The sequence below is a fragment of the Leopardus geoffroyi genome, chromosome C1 (genome assembly GCF_018350155.1).
Source record: "Leopardus geoffroyi isolate Oge1 chromosome C1, O.geoffroyi_Oge1_pat1.0, whole genome shotgun sequence".
Taxonomy (NCBI): Eukaryota; Metazoa; Chordata; class Mammalia; order Carnivora; family Felidae; genus Leopardus; species Leopardus geoffroyi.
The window spans coordinates 189,014,368-189,029,956 of record NC_059328.1 but is presented as its reverse complement, the minus strand read 5'-3'; the positions used below and the strand labels follow the sequence as shown (position 1 = coordinate 189,029,956).

Here is a 15,589-nt window from a genome sequence, read left to right as displayed (position 1 = left end):
GGATTATTTGTTTTTCGGATGTGGAGTTTGGTGAGCTCTTTATAGATTTTGGATACTAGCCCTTTGTCCGATATGTCATTTGCAGATATCTTTTCCCATTCCGTTGGTTGCCTTTTAGTATTGTTGATTGTTTCCTTTCCTGTGCAGAAGCTTTTTATCTTGATGAGGCCCCAATAGTTCATTTTTGCTCTTAATTCCCTTGCCTTTGGGGATGTGTCAAGTAAGAAAGTGCTGCGGCTGAGGTCAGAGAGGTCTTTTCCTGCTTTCTCCTCTAGGGTTTAGATGGTTTCCTGTCTCACATTCAGGTCCTTTATCCATTTTGAGTATATTTTTGTGAATGGTGTAAGAAAGTGGTCTTAAAAAAAAAAAAAAAAAAAAGAAAGTGGTCTAGTTTCATTCTTCTGCATGTTGCTGTCCAGTTCTCCTAGCACCATTTGTTAAAGAGACTGTCTTTTTTCCATTGGCTCTTCTTTCCTGCCTTGTCAAAGATTAGTTGGCCATACATTTGTGGGTCCAATTCTGAAGTATTTATTCTATTCCATTGGTCTATGTGTCTGTTTTTGTGCCAATACCATGCTGTCTTGATGATTACAGCTTTGTAGTAGAGGCTAAAGTCTGGGATTGTGATGCCTCCTGCTTTGGTCTTCTTCAAAATTACTTTGGCTATTCGGGGCCTTTTGTAGTTCCATATGAATTTTAGGATTGCTTATTCTAGCTTCAAGAAGAATGCTGGTGCAATGTTGATTGGGATTGCATTGAATGTGTAGATTGCTTTGGGTAGTATTGACATTTTGACAATATTTATTCTTCCAACCCATGAACACGGAATGTTTTTCCATTTCTTTATATTTTCTTCAACTTCCTTCATAAGCTTTCTATAATTTTCAGCATATAGATCTTGTACATCTTTGGTTAGATTTATTCCTAGGTATTTTATGCTTCTTGGTGCAATTGTGAATGGGACCAGTGTCTTTATTTGTCTTTCTGTTGCTTCATTTTTATGTATCAGAATGCAACTGATTTCTGTACATTGATTTTGTATCTTGCAACTTTGCTGAATTCATATATCAGTTCTAGCAGACTTTTGGTGGAGTCTATCGGATTTTCCGTGTATAATATGTCATCTGCAAAAAGTGAAAGCTTGACATCATCATTGCCAATATTGATGCCTTTGATTTCCTTTTGTTGTCTGATGGCTGATGCTAGAACTTCCAACACTATGTTAAACAACAGTGGTGAGAGTGGACATCCCTGTCGTGTTCCTGATCTCAGGGAAAAAGCTCTCAGTTTTTCCCCATTGAGGATGATATTAGCTGTGGGCTTTTCATAAATGGCTTTTATGATGTTTAAGTATGTTCCTTCTATCCCGACTTTCTCGAGGGTTTTTATTAAGAAAGGATGCTGAATTTTGTCAAATGCTTTTTCTGCATCGATTGACAGGATCATATGGTTCTTATATTTTCTTTTATTAATGTGATGTATCACGTTGATTGATTTGTGAATGTTGAGCCAGCCCTGCAGCCCAGGAATGAATCCCACTTGATCATGGTGAATAATTCTTTTTATATGCTGTTGAATTCGATTTGCTAGTATCTTGTTGAGAATTTTTGCATCCATATTCATCAGGGATATTGGCCTGTAGTTCTCTTTTTCTGCTGGGTCTCTGTCTGGTTTAGGAATCAAAGTAATACTGATTTCATAGAATGAGTCTGGAAGTTTTCCTTCCCTTTCTGTTTTTTGGAATAGCTTGAGAAGGATAGGTATTATCTCTGCTTTAAATGTCTGGTAGAATTCCCCTGGGAAGCCGTCTGGTCCTGGACTCTTATTTGTTGGGAGATTTTTGAGAACTGATTGAATTTCCTTGCTGGTTATGGGTCTGTTGAAGCTTTCTATTTCCTCCTGTTTGAGTTTTGGAAGTGCATGGGTGCTTAGGAATTTGTCCATTTCTTCCAGGTTGTCCAGTTTGTTGGCATATAATTTTTCATAGTATTCCCTGGTAATTGCTTGTATTTCTGAGGGATTGGTTGTAATAATTCCATTTTCGTTCATGATTTTGTCTATTTGGGTCATCTCCCTTTTCTTTTTGAGAAGCCTGGCTAGAGGTTTATCAATTTTGTTTATTTTTTCAAAAAACCAACTCTTGGTTTCACTGATCTGCTCTACAGATTTTTAGATTCTATATTGTTTATTTATGCTCTAATCTTTATTATTTCTCTTGCTGGGTTTGGGGTGTCTTTGGTGTTCTGCTTCTATTTCCTTTAGGTGTGCTGTTAGATTTTGTATTTGGGATTTTTCTTGTTTCCTGAGATAGGCCTGGATTGCAATGTATTTTCCTCTCAGGACTGCCTTTGCTGCATCCCAAAGTGTTTGGATTGTTGTATTTTCATTTTTGTTTGTTTCCATATATTTTTAAATTTTTTCTCTAATTGCCTGGTTGACCCATTCATTCTTTTTTTTTCCCCCCATTCATTCTTTAGTACACTGTTCTTTAACCTCCATGCTTTTGGAGGTTTTCCAGGCTTTTTCCTGTGGTTGATTTCAAGCTTCATAGCGTTGTGGTCTGAAAGTATGCATGGTATGATCTCAATTCTTGTATACTTATGAAGGGCTGTTTTGTGACCGAGTATGTGATCTGTCTTGGAGAATGTTCCATGTGCACTCGAGAAGAAAGTATATTCTGTTGCTTTGGGATGCAGAATTCTAAATATATCTGTCAAGTCCATCTGATCCAATGTATCATTCAGGGCCCTTGTTTCTTTATTGATCCTGTGTCTAGAAGATCTATCCATTGTTGTAAGTGGGGTATTAAAGTCCCTGCAATTACCACATTCTTGTCAATAAGGTTGCTTATGTTTGTGAGTAATTGTTTTATATATTTGGGGTCTCCCATATTCGGCGCATAGACATTTATAATTGTTAGTTCTTGATGGATAGACCGTGTAATTATTATATAATGCCCCTCTTCATCTCTTGTTACAGCCTCTAATTTAAAGTCTAGTTTGTCTGATATAAGTATGGCTACTCCAGCTTTCTTTTGACTGCCAGTAGCATGATAAATAGTTCTCCATCCCCTCACTTTCAATCTGAAAGTTCCTCAGGTCTAAAATGAGTCTCATGTAGACAGCAAATAGATGGGTGTTGGTTTTTTTTTATCCATTCTGATACCCTGTGTCTTTTGGTTGGCGCATTTACTCCATTTACATTCAGTGTTATTATAGAAAGATACGGGTTTAGAGTCATTGTGATGTCTGTAGGTTTCATGCTTGTAGCGATGTCTCTGGTACTTTGTCTCACAGGATCCCCCTTAGGATCTCTTGTAGGGCTGGTTTAGTGGTGATAAATTCCTTAGTTTTTATTGTTTGGGAAGACCTTTATCTCTCCTTCTATTCTAAATGACAGATTTGCTGGATAGAGGATTCTCGGCTGCATATTTTTTCTGTTCATCACATTGAAGATTTCCTGCCATTCCTTTCTGGCCTGTCAAGTTTCAGTAGAGAGATCCGTCACGAGTCTTATTGGTCTCCCTTTATATGTTAGAGCACATTTATCCCTAGCTGCTTTCAGAATTTTCTCTTTATCCTTGTGTTTTGCCAGTTTCACTATGGTATGTCATGCAGAAGTTCGAAACAAGGTACATCTGAAGGGAGTTCTCTGTGCCTCTTGGATTTCAATGCCTTTTTCCTTCCCCAGATCAGGGAAGTTCTCAGCTATTATTTCTTCAAGTACACCTTCAGCACCTTTCCCTCTCTCTTCCTCCTCTGGAATACCAATTATGCGTAGATTATTTCTCTTTAGGCCTCACTTAGTTCTCTAATTTTCCCCTCATACTCCTGGATTTTTTTATCTCTCTTTTTCTCAGCCTCTTCTTTTTCCATAATTTTATCTTCTAGTTCCCCTATTCTCTCCTCTGCCTCTTCAGTCTGAGCCGTGGTCGTCTCCATTTTATTTTGCCACTCATTTATATCATCTTTTAGCTCCTCCTGGCTGTTCCTTAGTCCTTTGATCTCTGTAGCAATAGATTCTCTGCTGTCCTTTATAATGTTTTCAAGTCCAGCGATTAATTTTATGACTATTATTCTAAATTCACTTTCTGTTATATTGTTTAAATCCTTTATGATCAGTTCATCAGCTGTTGTTATTTCCTGGAAGTTTTTTTGAGGGGAATTCTTCCATTTCGTCTTTTTGGATAGTCCCTGGAGTGGTGCAGAACTGCAGGGCACTTCCCTTGTGCTGTCTTGAATAACTTGTGTGGTGGGCGGGGCCGCAGTCAGACCTGATGTCTGCCCCCAGCCCACCTCTGGGGCCACCGTCAGACTTGTGTGTACCTTCTCTTCCCCTCTCCTAGGGGCGAGATTCACTGTGGGGTGGGGTTGCGTGGCCTGTCTGGGCTACTTGCATACTGCCAGGCTTGTGGTGCTGGGGATCTGGCGTATTAGCTGGGGTGGATTGGCAAGGTGCACAGGGGCAGGAGGCGCAGGCTCAGCTCGCTTTTCCTTTGGAGATCCGCTTAGGGAGGGGCCCTGCGGAGGGAGTCAGACCTGCTACTGGAGGGATGGATCCGCAGAAGCACAGCGTTGGGGTTTACGCAGTGCAAGCAAGTTCCCTGACAGGAACTGGTTCCCTTTGTGGTTTCGGCTGGGGGATGGGTGAGGGAGATGGCGCTGGCGAGTGTCTTTGTTCCCCGCCAATCTTCACTCTGTTGTCCAGGGCTCAACAACTCTCCCTCCTGTTGTCCTCCATCCCTCCCGCTCTCTTAGTAGATCTGTTAAGTTATAACCTTCCAGATGTTAAGTCCCGCTTGCTGTCAGAACACACTCCGTCCGGCCCCTCCGTTTTTGCAAGCCAGACCTGGGGTCTCTGCTTTGCCGGTGGGCCACCTTCCGCCCCGGCTCCCTCCCACCAGTCTGTGTAGCGCACACCGCCTCTCTGCCCTTCCTACCCTCTTCTGTGGACCTCTTGTCTACACTTGGCTCCAGAGAATCCATTCTGTCTTCTGGCGATTTTCTGGGTTATTTAAGCAGGTGTGGGTGGAATCTAACTGATCTGCAGGACGCGGTGAGCCCAGCATCCTCCTATGCTGCCATCTTCCCAGAACCCCCTCGGAAAAAAATATTTTTAATAAAAAGTAAAAATAAATATGATTTTTTTCTTTCTATATTCAAGAAAAAGAAACTAAAAAAAAAAAAAAGAGAAAAAAAATCGTTTGAAAATTTGAGAAAGTGAATACTTTTAGTGTACTGTAGTAGACTAAAAGAAAGTGATGGAAATAGAATTTGAAAAAAATTTACATAAAGAGAAAAATGTAGTAAAAAAAATTAAAAATATTTTTAATAGAAATTGAAAGTAAAAATGAAGTTTTTCACTTTCTGCATTCAAGAAAAAGAAAAACGAAAAAGAAAAAAAAAACAAGGAAATCGTTTGAAAATTTGAAAAGGTGAATACACTGAAGTAGACTAAAATAGAATGATGGAAGTAAGATAGAATTTGAAAAAATTTACACAAAAGTAAAAAATATAGTAAAAAAAAATTTTAATAAGTGAAAATAAAAATGAATTTCTTCTTTCTGTATTCAAGAAAAAGAATAGTGTAAAAGAGAAAAAAAAAGAAAATGAAAGAAAATTGAATAGATGGACCTCCTAACATATTGAAATAGGACTGAAATTACTTCGTTTTCTCCTAGAAGTCAGACTATGTAGCACTTCATAGTCATAAACTAAGTAGGCTGTGAGACTTGTGTTCTTGAAGGGCGAGGTTGGCCCATTTGGGCAGGGCTCAGTGTAACAGCTCCGTTCCCCACTAGATGGCGCCTCTAGTCCACTGGGGCTGACTGCTGCAGCGCTCGTAGGCCATATGTGCATGCACAGGAGCGGTGAAAATGGCATCACCCAGCTACCTAGACTCTAGTATGGGAACTCCATTCTCTCCGATCAGCAATCGTGCACTGTCCTCTGTCTTCAGCTTTCAACCACTCGCTGCTGCTTCACTGTCCGTGACCAAGCAGTACCCCTCTCCCGCGTCTTGTCTCAGATGCAGCTGTTTTCCCCGGTCCCTTACTTCTGAAGGACTGTGGCTTTGACCCGTTCTGTCCCTCTGTGGGGAGGTCTCACTGAACAATGGCTGAATGCCACCTCCACCCAGGAACACCTGCTGGACCCTGCTCCTACCAGTGCCCCGAGACTGTGGCCAGCCCGCCCCAGAAAAAGTTCGTGAGATAGTGTAACAGCAGCTTTTCAGGGATTATGGAAAATCACAACACACATCTGACACCAGGCTTCACACTTAACGACCTTGTTCCAGCACCAGCGAATGTGGCTGTTTTCTGGGGTCTGTTGGGACCAGGTGGCTTCAACAGTCTCTACCAATTGTCCTTCCAGCAGTGGATCTGCTTTTCTCCATGTGGCCCAAGAACCTCCTAGGGATCCCCTAGGGATTCCCCCTTCCCACCAGAGCACCGCCAGGTATCAAGCTGCAGAATTTCAGCCTTTGCACTCCCCTTGTTTACCGTCTTCATGGGATTTAAACCCTCTCCTTTCTCTTTTCTCCCTTTTTAGTTTAGTCCCTGTGGCTGTTTCAATTTTCCACTTTGTCTGCTTTTGGGGAGGGGCGCTTTTCCCATATTCTCCCCCACCCCAGTCTCCGTCCTCTCTACACCTGCAAAGGCGGCTCCCTGCCCACCACCAGCTTCTCTCTTCCCAAGTTCACCTCTACACACCACATACCTGCTGAATTCTGTGGTTCAGGTTGTGCAGATTATTGTGTTAATCCTCCAATCAGTTTTCTAGGTGTGTAGAATGGTTTAGTATTGGTCTGGCGCATTTCACGGACACGAGACACACAAAAAACTTCCATGCTTTTCCTGTATACCACATCTTCTTTATCCATTTATCTATTGATGAACACATGGAGTGCTTCCATAATTTGGCTATTATAAATAATGCTACAGTAAACATAGAGATACATACATCTTTTTGGCTTAGTTTTTTCATTATTTGGGTAAATACCCATTAGTGGGATCATCTGATTAATTTTTTGAGGAACCTCCACAGTGGCTGCACCAATATGCATTCCTACCAAGAGTGTGCCAGAGTTCCTTTTTCTCTACATCTTCACCAACCCTTGTTGTTTCATGTGTTTTTGATTTTAGCCATCCTGACAGTTATGAGGTGATATCTCATTGTGGTTTTGATTTGCATTTCCATGATGATGACTGATGTTGAGCATCTCTTCATGTGTCTGTTGACCATCTGGATGTCTTTGGAACAATATCTGTTCATGCCTTCTGCCTATTTTAAAAAATATATTTATTTTTGAGAGAGAGAAGGGGGGGACCAGTGGGGGAGGAAGATGTAGAGAGAAAGGGGGATAGAGGATCCGAAGTGGTCTCTGCACAGACAACAGAGAGCCTAATGTGGGGCTCGAATGCACGAACCGTGAGATCATGACCTGAGCTGAAGGCAGCCGCTTAACCGACCCAGCCACTCAGGCGCCCCTCTTCTGCCCATTTTTAATTGGATTATTTATTCTTTGGGTGTTGATTTGTATAAGTTCTTTTCGTATTTTGGATACTAGCCCTTCATTTATCTTTTCCTATTCAGTAGGTTGTCTTTCTCTTTTGTTGATTGTTTCCTTTGTTGTTCAGAGCTTTTTAACTTTGATATTGTCTTAATTGTTTATATTTGCTTTTGTTTCCCTTTCCTCAGGAGACATAGCTAGAATGACCAATGTCAGAGAAATGACTGCCCATGCTCTCTTCTAGGATTTTTATTGCTTTAAGTCTCACATTTAGGTCTTTAATCCATTTGAGTTTATTTTTGTGTATGGTAAGAAGGTGCTACGGTTTTCCCAGCCCATTTGTTGAAGAGACTTTTTTCCCATTGCATATTCTTGCCCCTTTATCATAGACTAATGAACCATATAACTGTGGATTTATTTCTGAGTTCTCTGTTATGTTCCATTGATCTATGTGTTTATTGGTGTGCCAGTACCATACTGTTTTTTCTTTTTGTACCATATTGTTTTGATTACTACAGTTTTGTAATATATCTTGAAATCTGAGATTGTGATGTCTCCAGTTTTGTTCTTCTTTTTCAAAATTGCTTTGGCTATTCAGGATCTTTGGTGGTTCTGTGCAAATTTAGGATTATTTGTTCTCAGTTCAGTTAAAACTGCTGTTGGTATTTTGATAGGGATTGCATTAAATCTGTAGGTTTCTTTGTGTAGTATGGACATTTAACAGTGTTTGTTCTCCCAGTCCATGAGCATCTGTCCATTTATTTGTGTCATCTTCAATTTCTTTCATCAGTGTGTTATAATTTCCAGAGTACAGCTTTTGACATCCTTGGTTAAGTTTATTCCTGAGAATTTTATTATTTTTGGTGTAATTGTAAATGGGATTATTTTCTTAATTTCACTTTTTGCTGCTTCATTATTAGTGTATAGGAATGAAATGGATTTCTATACATTGATTTTGTGTCCTGCAACTTTAATACATTTGTCAGTTCTAGTACTTTTTTGGTGGAGTCTTTTGGGTTTTTTCTATATATAATCATGTCATTTACAAATAGTGGAAGTTTGACTTCTTCCTTACCAGTTTGGATGCCTTTTATTTCTTTATGTTGACTAATTGCTGTGGCTAGGACTTCCAGTACTATGTTGAATAAAAGTGGTAAGAGTAGGCATCCTTATCTTGTTCTTGACCTTAAAGGAAAAGCTCTCAGTTTTCACAATTGAATATGAGGTTAGCTATGGTTTTTTTTATATAATGGCTTTATTATGTTGAGTTATATTCCCTCTAGACCTGCTTTGTTGAGGGTTTTTATCCTGAATGGATATTGTACTTACTTATCATGTCACATGCTTTTTCTGCATCTGTTGAAATGACCATCTGGTGTTTATCCTTTTTCTTATTGATGTGATGTATCTCATTGATTGATTTACAAATAATGAACCACCTTGTATTCCAGGAATAAATCCCACTTGATCGTGGTGAATGATTTTTTTTTAGTGTATGGTTGGATTCAGTTTGCTAGTGTTTTGTTGAGGATTTTTGCGTCTATATTGAGAGATATTGGCCTGTAGTTCTCTTTTTTTTGTGTTTTCTTTATCATGTATATCACATATACATGAATTTACAAATGCACGTAATGAATTTAGAAGTTTTCCTTCCTCTTGTACTTTTTGGAATAGTTTGGGAAGGATAGGTATTAATGCTTTTTTAAATGTTTGGTAGAATTTGCCAGTGAAGGTATCCGGTCTGGGGATTTTTTTTTTTTTTTATTACTGATTCAATTTCATTGCTGTTAATTGGTCTGTTCAAATTTTCTATTTCCTCTGATTCAGTTTTGGGAGATATGTTTCTGTGAATTTATCCATTTCTTCTAGGTTGTCCAATTTTTTGGCATATAACTTTTCATAATACTCTCTTATCCTTTCTGTGGTGTTATTTCTCCTCTTTCAGTTCTGATTTTGAGTCCTTTTTTTTTTTTTTTAATGAGTCTGGCTAAAGGTTTATCAATTTTATGATCTTTTCAAAGAACCAGCTCCCAGTTTGATTGATCTGTCTTATTGGGATTTTTAAATTTCTCTTTTATTTCCACTCTAATCTTTATTTCCTTCTATTGGTTTTGGGTTTTGTTTCTTCTTCATTTTCTAGCTCCTTTACATGTATGATTAGGTTGTTTGAAAATTTTCTTCCTTCTTGAGGTAGGTCTGTATTGCTCTTTTCCAGGATACTTATTAATAATGGGCCCCTTGTTCACTCTCAGGTATTCTAGTTTAATGATAAATTATTACTACTTTACAGATGAGTAAATAAGAGCCCTTGAGGTTAAATGACCTGCCATAATTACTTATTAGTAGGTAGTGTGCTGAGGACTCAAGGCCAGAACTGACACTAACTTGGGAGTTTTCTAGAAATAGAGTGGACATAAACAGAAGCCTTTCACTCTGTCCTTATCTTTGAGGAATGGGATCCTCCACAGTCCAAACTAGAGTCCACTGGTTTGTGGAAAGTGGGAACCATGTTTGTAAAAGAGGGTTGACCTAGACTCTTCTGCATATGATTGCTTTCCATTCTCTTCTCACTGAGTCACTCATTTCATATCTAGGTTTTCATATTGTCCCCTGGGTCTTAACTCTGCTACTGGATCCTTTGACCTTCAAGAGCATAGCCTTCTGAGATGACTCACTTGTGTGCCATTGTGCATTCTTTTTCTAGTCTCAGCCTTGAGTCTAAATGTATATCCTTGAAATATTTGCCCTAGTACAACCTGTAGACTATTGATATATATGGTTTTCTAGTCTCCACAGAGAGGTAAGAGGGAATTGGTTAACAGAAAGTTGTACCTGAACACAATCCACTCTATAAGATGTTCATCAAGAATTTGTAAAGTGCACATGGAAAAGACAAAGGAAACTGCTGTAAACCAAAATAGGAACTGTTGGGTATGTTAATGTAATAGGATCGGAAGGATTTTCTTCCCCTTATGTTTAATATTTCAGTATTTTATCATGTAGATTTTTAAACACCTTTACAAATGTAATGTTCCTACTTTGTAGGAACAAACGTTACTTTTACTTTTGAACCTTACCTGAGAGACTTCTATAAACTATCTCAGTGTTTCTTTTTTTTTATTTTTGAGAGAGACAGACAGAATGTGAGTGAGGGAGGGGCAGAGAGAGAGGGAGACACAGAATCCCAAGCAGGCTCCAGGTTCTGAGCTGTCAGCACAGAGCCTGACATGGGGCTCAAACTCATGAACTGTGAGATCATGACCTGAGCTGAAGTTGGACACCTAACCAACTAAGTCACCCAGGTACCCATCTCAGTGTTTCTAAGAAGCCTTTACTACCACCTGCCTTTTTTACTTTTTTTTTTTTTTCAACGTTTATTTATTTTTGGGACAGAGAGAGACAGAGCATGAACGGGGGAGGGGCAGAGAGAGAGGGAGACACAGAATCGGAAACAGGGTCCAGGCTCTGAGCCATCAGCCCAGAGCCCGACGCGGGGCTCGAACTCACGGACCGCGAGATCGTGACCTGGCTGAAGTCGGACGCTTAACCGACTGCGCCACCCAGGCGCCCCTACTTTTTTTTTTAATTGAAAAAAAATCTTTTTAATTTTATTTTTTGAGAGAGAGGGAGGGAGGGAGAGAGAGAGAGAACGAGAAGGGGAGGGGCAGAGAGAGGGAGACACAGACTCCAAAGCAAGCTCCAGGCTCTGAGTTGTCAGTACAGAACCCGAACATGGGGCTCGAACCCATGAACCATGGGATCATGACCTGAGCTGAGTCAGATGCTCAACCGACTAATCCACCCAGGTGCCTCATTTGCCTTTTCACTTTTAATCATTTCTCAGAGCAACATGAAAATACATATAAGGTCCCCAGCAAAGCACAAGGTACCTGCATTCACGTCTCAGAGTTACCAAGGAGATGTAATTGATAGTTCATTCTTCTCAGTCGTCTTAAATTTTTGTATTCAGAAGAAGCATCTACTTTAAAATCATGTAAATGGTAATGTGATTTAAAAAATATGAGACTCTTCATTGTGTTTTTTCTTCTTTAATAGCTCCCAGCAGTGGTAACCAAGACATGTCAGCCTGGTTCAATCTATTTGCAGACTTGGATCCACTTTCAAACCCAGATGCTATTGGACACTCAGATGATGAACTTCTTAATGCTTGATTGAAATTATGTCGTCACTTCAGTGGCCTTGAGACATCAGTTTTACAACATACTGCCTTTGTGGAAAGGAGTTTATATTGTAACACATACACAAAAGCATCGTGTTTGTGGATATAACACTTTTTAGCCAACTTTAAACAGATGGTAAGGACCACATCTGAATAGATTAAGTATCTCTTTAATATCTTGGATCTGCAGCTATCTTGATAATATGTTGAAAATATTACAAACTATTGAGTGTGAAATGGATATCAAAATTTGTTTCAAGATAACAGGAAGGAATAATTCTGTAAATAAGGAGTTGGGCTTTTTTCTTTGGAAAGCCTTTTATGTTCAAGTTGCCTTGCTGACTGTGAGACTTCTATATGTGGATAAAGACAGCATGTAAATTGGGTTGTGATTTGGGGTTGGTTTTTAAATAAAACCGTAGCAGGGGGAGTTTTCTGTTGTGGAAAATAGCACTAGAACCAGACTAGTTTTGTTTTTACCTAGAAAAGTAGATTAAGATTTGAAAACTCAATTTGCTTTCATGAAATCACAGAGAACTTGGTGCTTTTCTCCACCTGGGGGCTAAAATGTAGTATTAGTTTTTTTCCTTCATACAGAATCATGGACACCCCTAAATTCCATGATTGAATTTTCATAGGGAAGTAGCAGGATGATTTGTTTGCTAAATCCATCCTCTGTAGAAACATAACCCATCTCCTAAGCCACAAGAATGTCTAGTAACATTCAAGACATTGTACAGGTGTCTCCGGGCCTAGTTGTTTTTTTTTTTTTTTTTTTTTTTTTTACACATTGCTACCGTAATATACAGTATTCATATTCTTTCTGAAAAGAAAACAAGGGGAGGACAATCCCTAAGCAAGTGGCAATAGTATTCCTGAAATTACCCAGAAACTTCTTTCTGAATGAGGGAAAAATGCTAAACAACTTATCCTTATACATGTAAGGGTACACCTATCCTTACACATTCACTTACAACCTTTTTCTTGACATGATTTAACCAAGATTTTCTGGCCATCATAGAAGGCTCTACATGATCAGTAAGAACCGGTCTTATTTTTCCACTTTTTTCCTTTTTGTGGGTGACATCATCTGAGGCTCTGTTTGATTACTATGGAAAAACTGTTATCCTTACTGGAGGGAAGTTAGTGTAAGCTAATGAACACATAGCCACTGTATAAATGTGTCAGTCAATATCCTGTTCTTTTTTCTTGCCCACCCTCTGTTTTGAGACAATTTCTTCAGAATAAGAAATTCTTATTTTTGACATCCAGTTCATTGCATCTCCATAAGGAAACATTTTAACTAAGTTGTTCACAGCAGTTTCCATGTGCTCCTAGTTTTAAACAAGCTTATTGATTGTTTACAAAAGAATGGATTGCAATGTCTGAGTCACTGTATATAGAAGAAACAGGGTGGGTAAAGTGCCATCCACCTCCATGCATAGCATTCTGGCCTAGCTACAATCTGAACCACCCAGGAGCTCTCCAGAAAATCGCTACTATGTTGCAATACTGCAGAGGCTGGAAAGACCTTACCTGAGGATCAGAAACATGGACTCAGGAAAAGATTATGTAATCTTTTCATGCTTATTTCCATTTTTTTATTTGGTTATCCTTTCAGAAGGATTTTTTTATTCAGTAAAATTCTCCAGAATGCATTAGTACTGTTAGTGTTCTGCCAAATTCAATCACCAAGGGTCGTGATTCATAATCATAATTTAAATTCTATGCCTATGGTGACTCTATGCTCTCAACTTCCAGAAATTGCTAACTTTATATCATGAGTTTGTGCCATTTTTCTTTAACTAATTTCCTTTCACTAATGCATTAGTTCAGAAATAATTTGTGTATTTCCTTCACATGCACATTATCTTGTATAAACAAAGACACCTCACCAAAGAGGAAAACCACTGGTTTCGCCAAGCCAGAACCCTGAATCTCAGACTATAAATGTGTACAGATAATGACTTCAATTTTCAAAGAAAGAACAAAAGTCCTCAAAAAAAAAAAAAAAAAAAAAAACCCTCACACACAATAGATCTTATTCAGTTCTGAGATTCTCTTAAAATTTCTTCTCTCAATACAGAGTGTGTGGTTGTTCCTTTAACCCGAAAGTAACATTAACTGGCTTAGCAAGTTCAGTTATAATTTCAACAAATCTAACTCCATTTTTGAAGAGCACATTGAAAACTTTGTTACTAAAGTGAAGGTAACCATATTTTTTTCAGTATTATTTGAAGTTCAGTCATTACAGGCCAGAAGCAGAAATCTGGCTATATTACACCTACATTGCTAATAAAGGAAACAAACCACATTTTTATTAGGGAGTGAAAGGAAGGACAGGATAGACATAGAACACAAAGGTGATCAGTTGCTATTTGCCTAAATCTAGATCAAACATTCAATAAGAAGTAAATTAATTAACCTTAACCAAAGGTAAGCTGAGAACTCTCTCAAAGTAAATGTATCGTTTTTATATTAAATGGGGGAAAATAATATCTCCTACTTTTTAATTCCAAATAAGAATGCATTTAACCTTTGAAAAGCCCTGAAGAACTAAAACTTGTCTAATCTTTCTTACAACCACTTTACAAATTAGACAGGAATACCAGGGCATATTAAGATCAGATTGATGTAACTTTGTATTTTTTTTGAAATCTTTCATTAATTGTAAAACATAGCTCTGATATGGTTAGAAACAAACTGTATTGTAAAAAATAGGTTTCAGTATTTGCACAATGAAAAGTGTTTGCATTTCAACTATAGATATTTATTTCACGTAACTATCTTTATAGACCATCTGGAAATGTAGAGGTCTTTACAGCTTAAGAACAAAAGGAAGTTTATGCTCTATTTTACTGAGCCTCTTTTAATAGAGATTACAAGATGGCATAAAACAAAATTTATTTCCTGAAATATTCAACACAAACGCAATTATTGTTAACCTATTCAAAAATTTAGGTTTTACCTCAGGACCATAGTAGTAAAAAGGTAGTTTGAATTGCTATAGATAACACAAAATGAAAATAAAACCAAGGCAATTAATATCTTTGTGAGACTGATTCTTTTTAACTTCATTACAGAAGGGACTTTGTAAGATATGGGAAATAACAGAATGTGTATTTTTTGTGTGTAAATACACTAACAAAATACAAACCATAAAAATATCAAAATTTTGAGCCTAGAAACAACCAATGAAATATAAGCATAGTATTTAACCTGACTTGCTGAAGGCAGGAATAAAAAGAAGAAAGGCAGTACTGATCTAGTTTATTTCAGTCTTCCACAGTATTGGCAGGGCCCTGTGTTTTCTTTGAGCAATGAAGCCAGCCCAAGAATCTTGGGATACTGAAATTAAATTATGAAGGAAAAACAAATTTTAAATATTAATTCAGCAGTACTGAAAGTAATGCACTTAAAATATACAATGGTAAATTGTTTAAATATGGCAATGAAAACCTATGGAGAAGGATGAGTCACATCAATCTGCCAAGCTTTAATAAAATATCTCATTTTTATGTGCCATTTAAAAAGACTAAAAACTTGAATTAAAAACTATCCTTGGTGGGGCATCTGGGTGGCTCAGTTAAGTCTCTGACTCTTGATTTCAGCTCAGGTCATGATCTCATGGTTCATGAGTTTGAGCCCCACATCTGGCTCCATGCTGGCAGTGTGGAGCCTGCTTGGGATTGTCTCTGTCCCTACCCTACTCTCTCTCAAAATAAGTAAACTTAAAGAAAACCAAAAACTGTTCTTGGCATTTAAAGTCAAAACATGGTTCTTCACTCAATGGTATAAATAAATGATCAAAGTCCAAAAAGTAAATACCAAAAGGAGATCCTGGTGGTGGTAATAGGTAAGATTTTGAAGTACATATTTTTACATTAAAGAAAAAAA

General features: G+C 38.2%; 1 protein-coding gene across 6 annotated transcripts in view; it reads left to right on the top strand.

The window, feature by feature from the left end:
• The window catches only part of ICA1L (islet cell autoantigen 1 like), a 93,034-nt gene extending 78,297 nt beyond the window's left edge, over window positions 1–14,737 (top strand). For 5 of the 6 annotated variants that reach the window (XM_045480787.1, XM_045480792.1, XM_045480789.1 and 2 more), the window contains one exon: window positions 11,569–14,737. In XM_045480787.1, coding sequence (XP_045336743.1) covers window positions 11,569–11,684 — 116 coding nt within the window. In that variant the 3' untranslated portion in view covers window positions 11,685–14,737. The remainder of the gene's footprint in view (window positions 1–11,568) is intronic. The other variant, XM_045480791.1, reaches the window with a different exon arrangement.
• The last annotated feature ends 852 nt before the right edge of the window (window positions 14,738–15,589 follow it).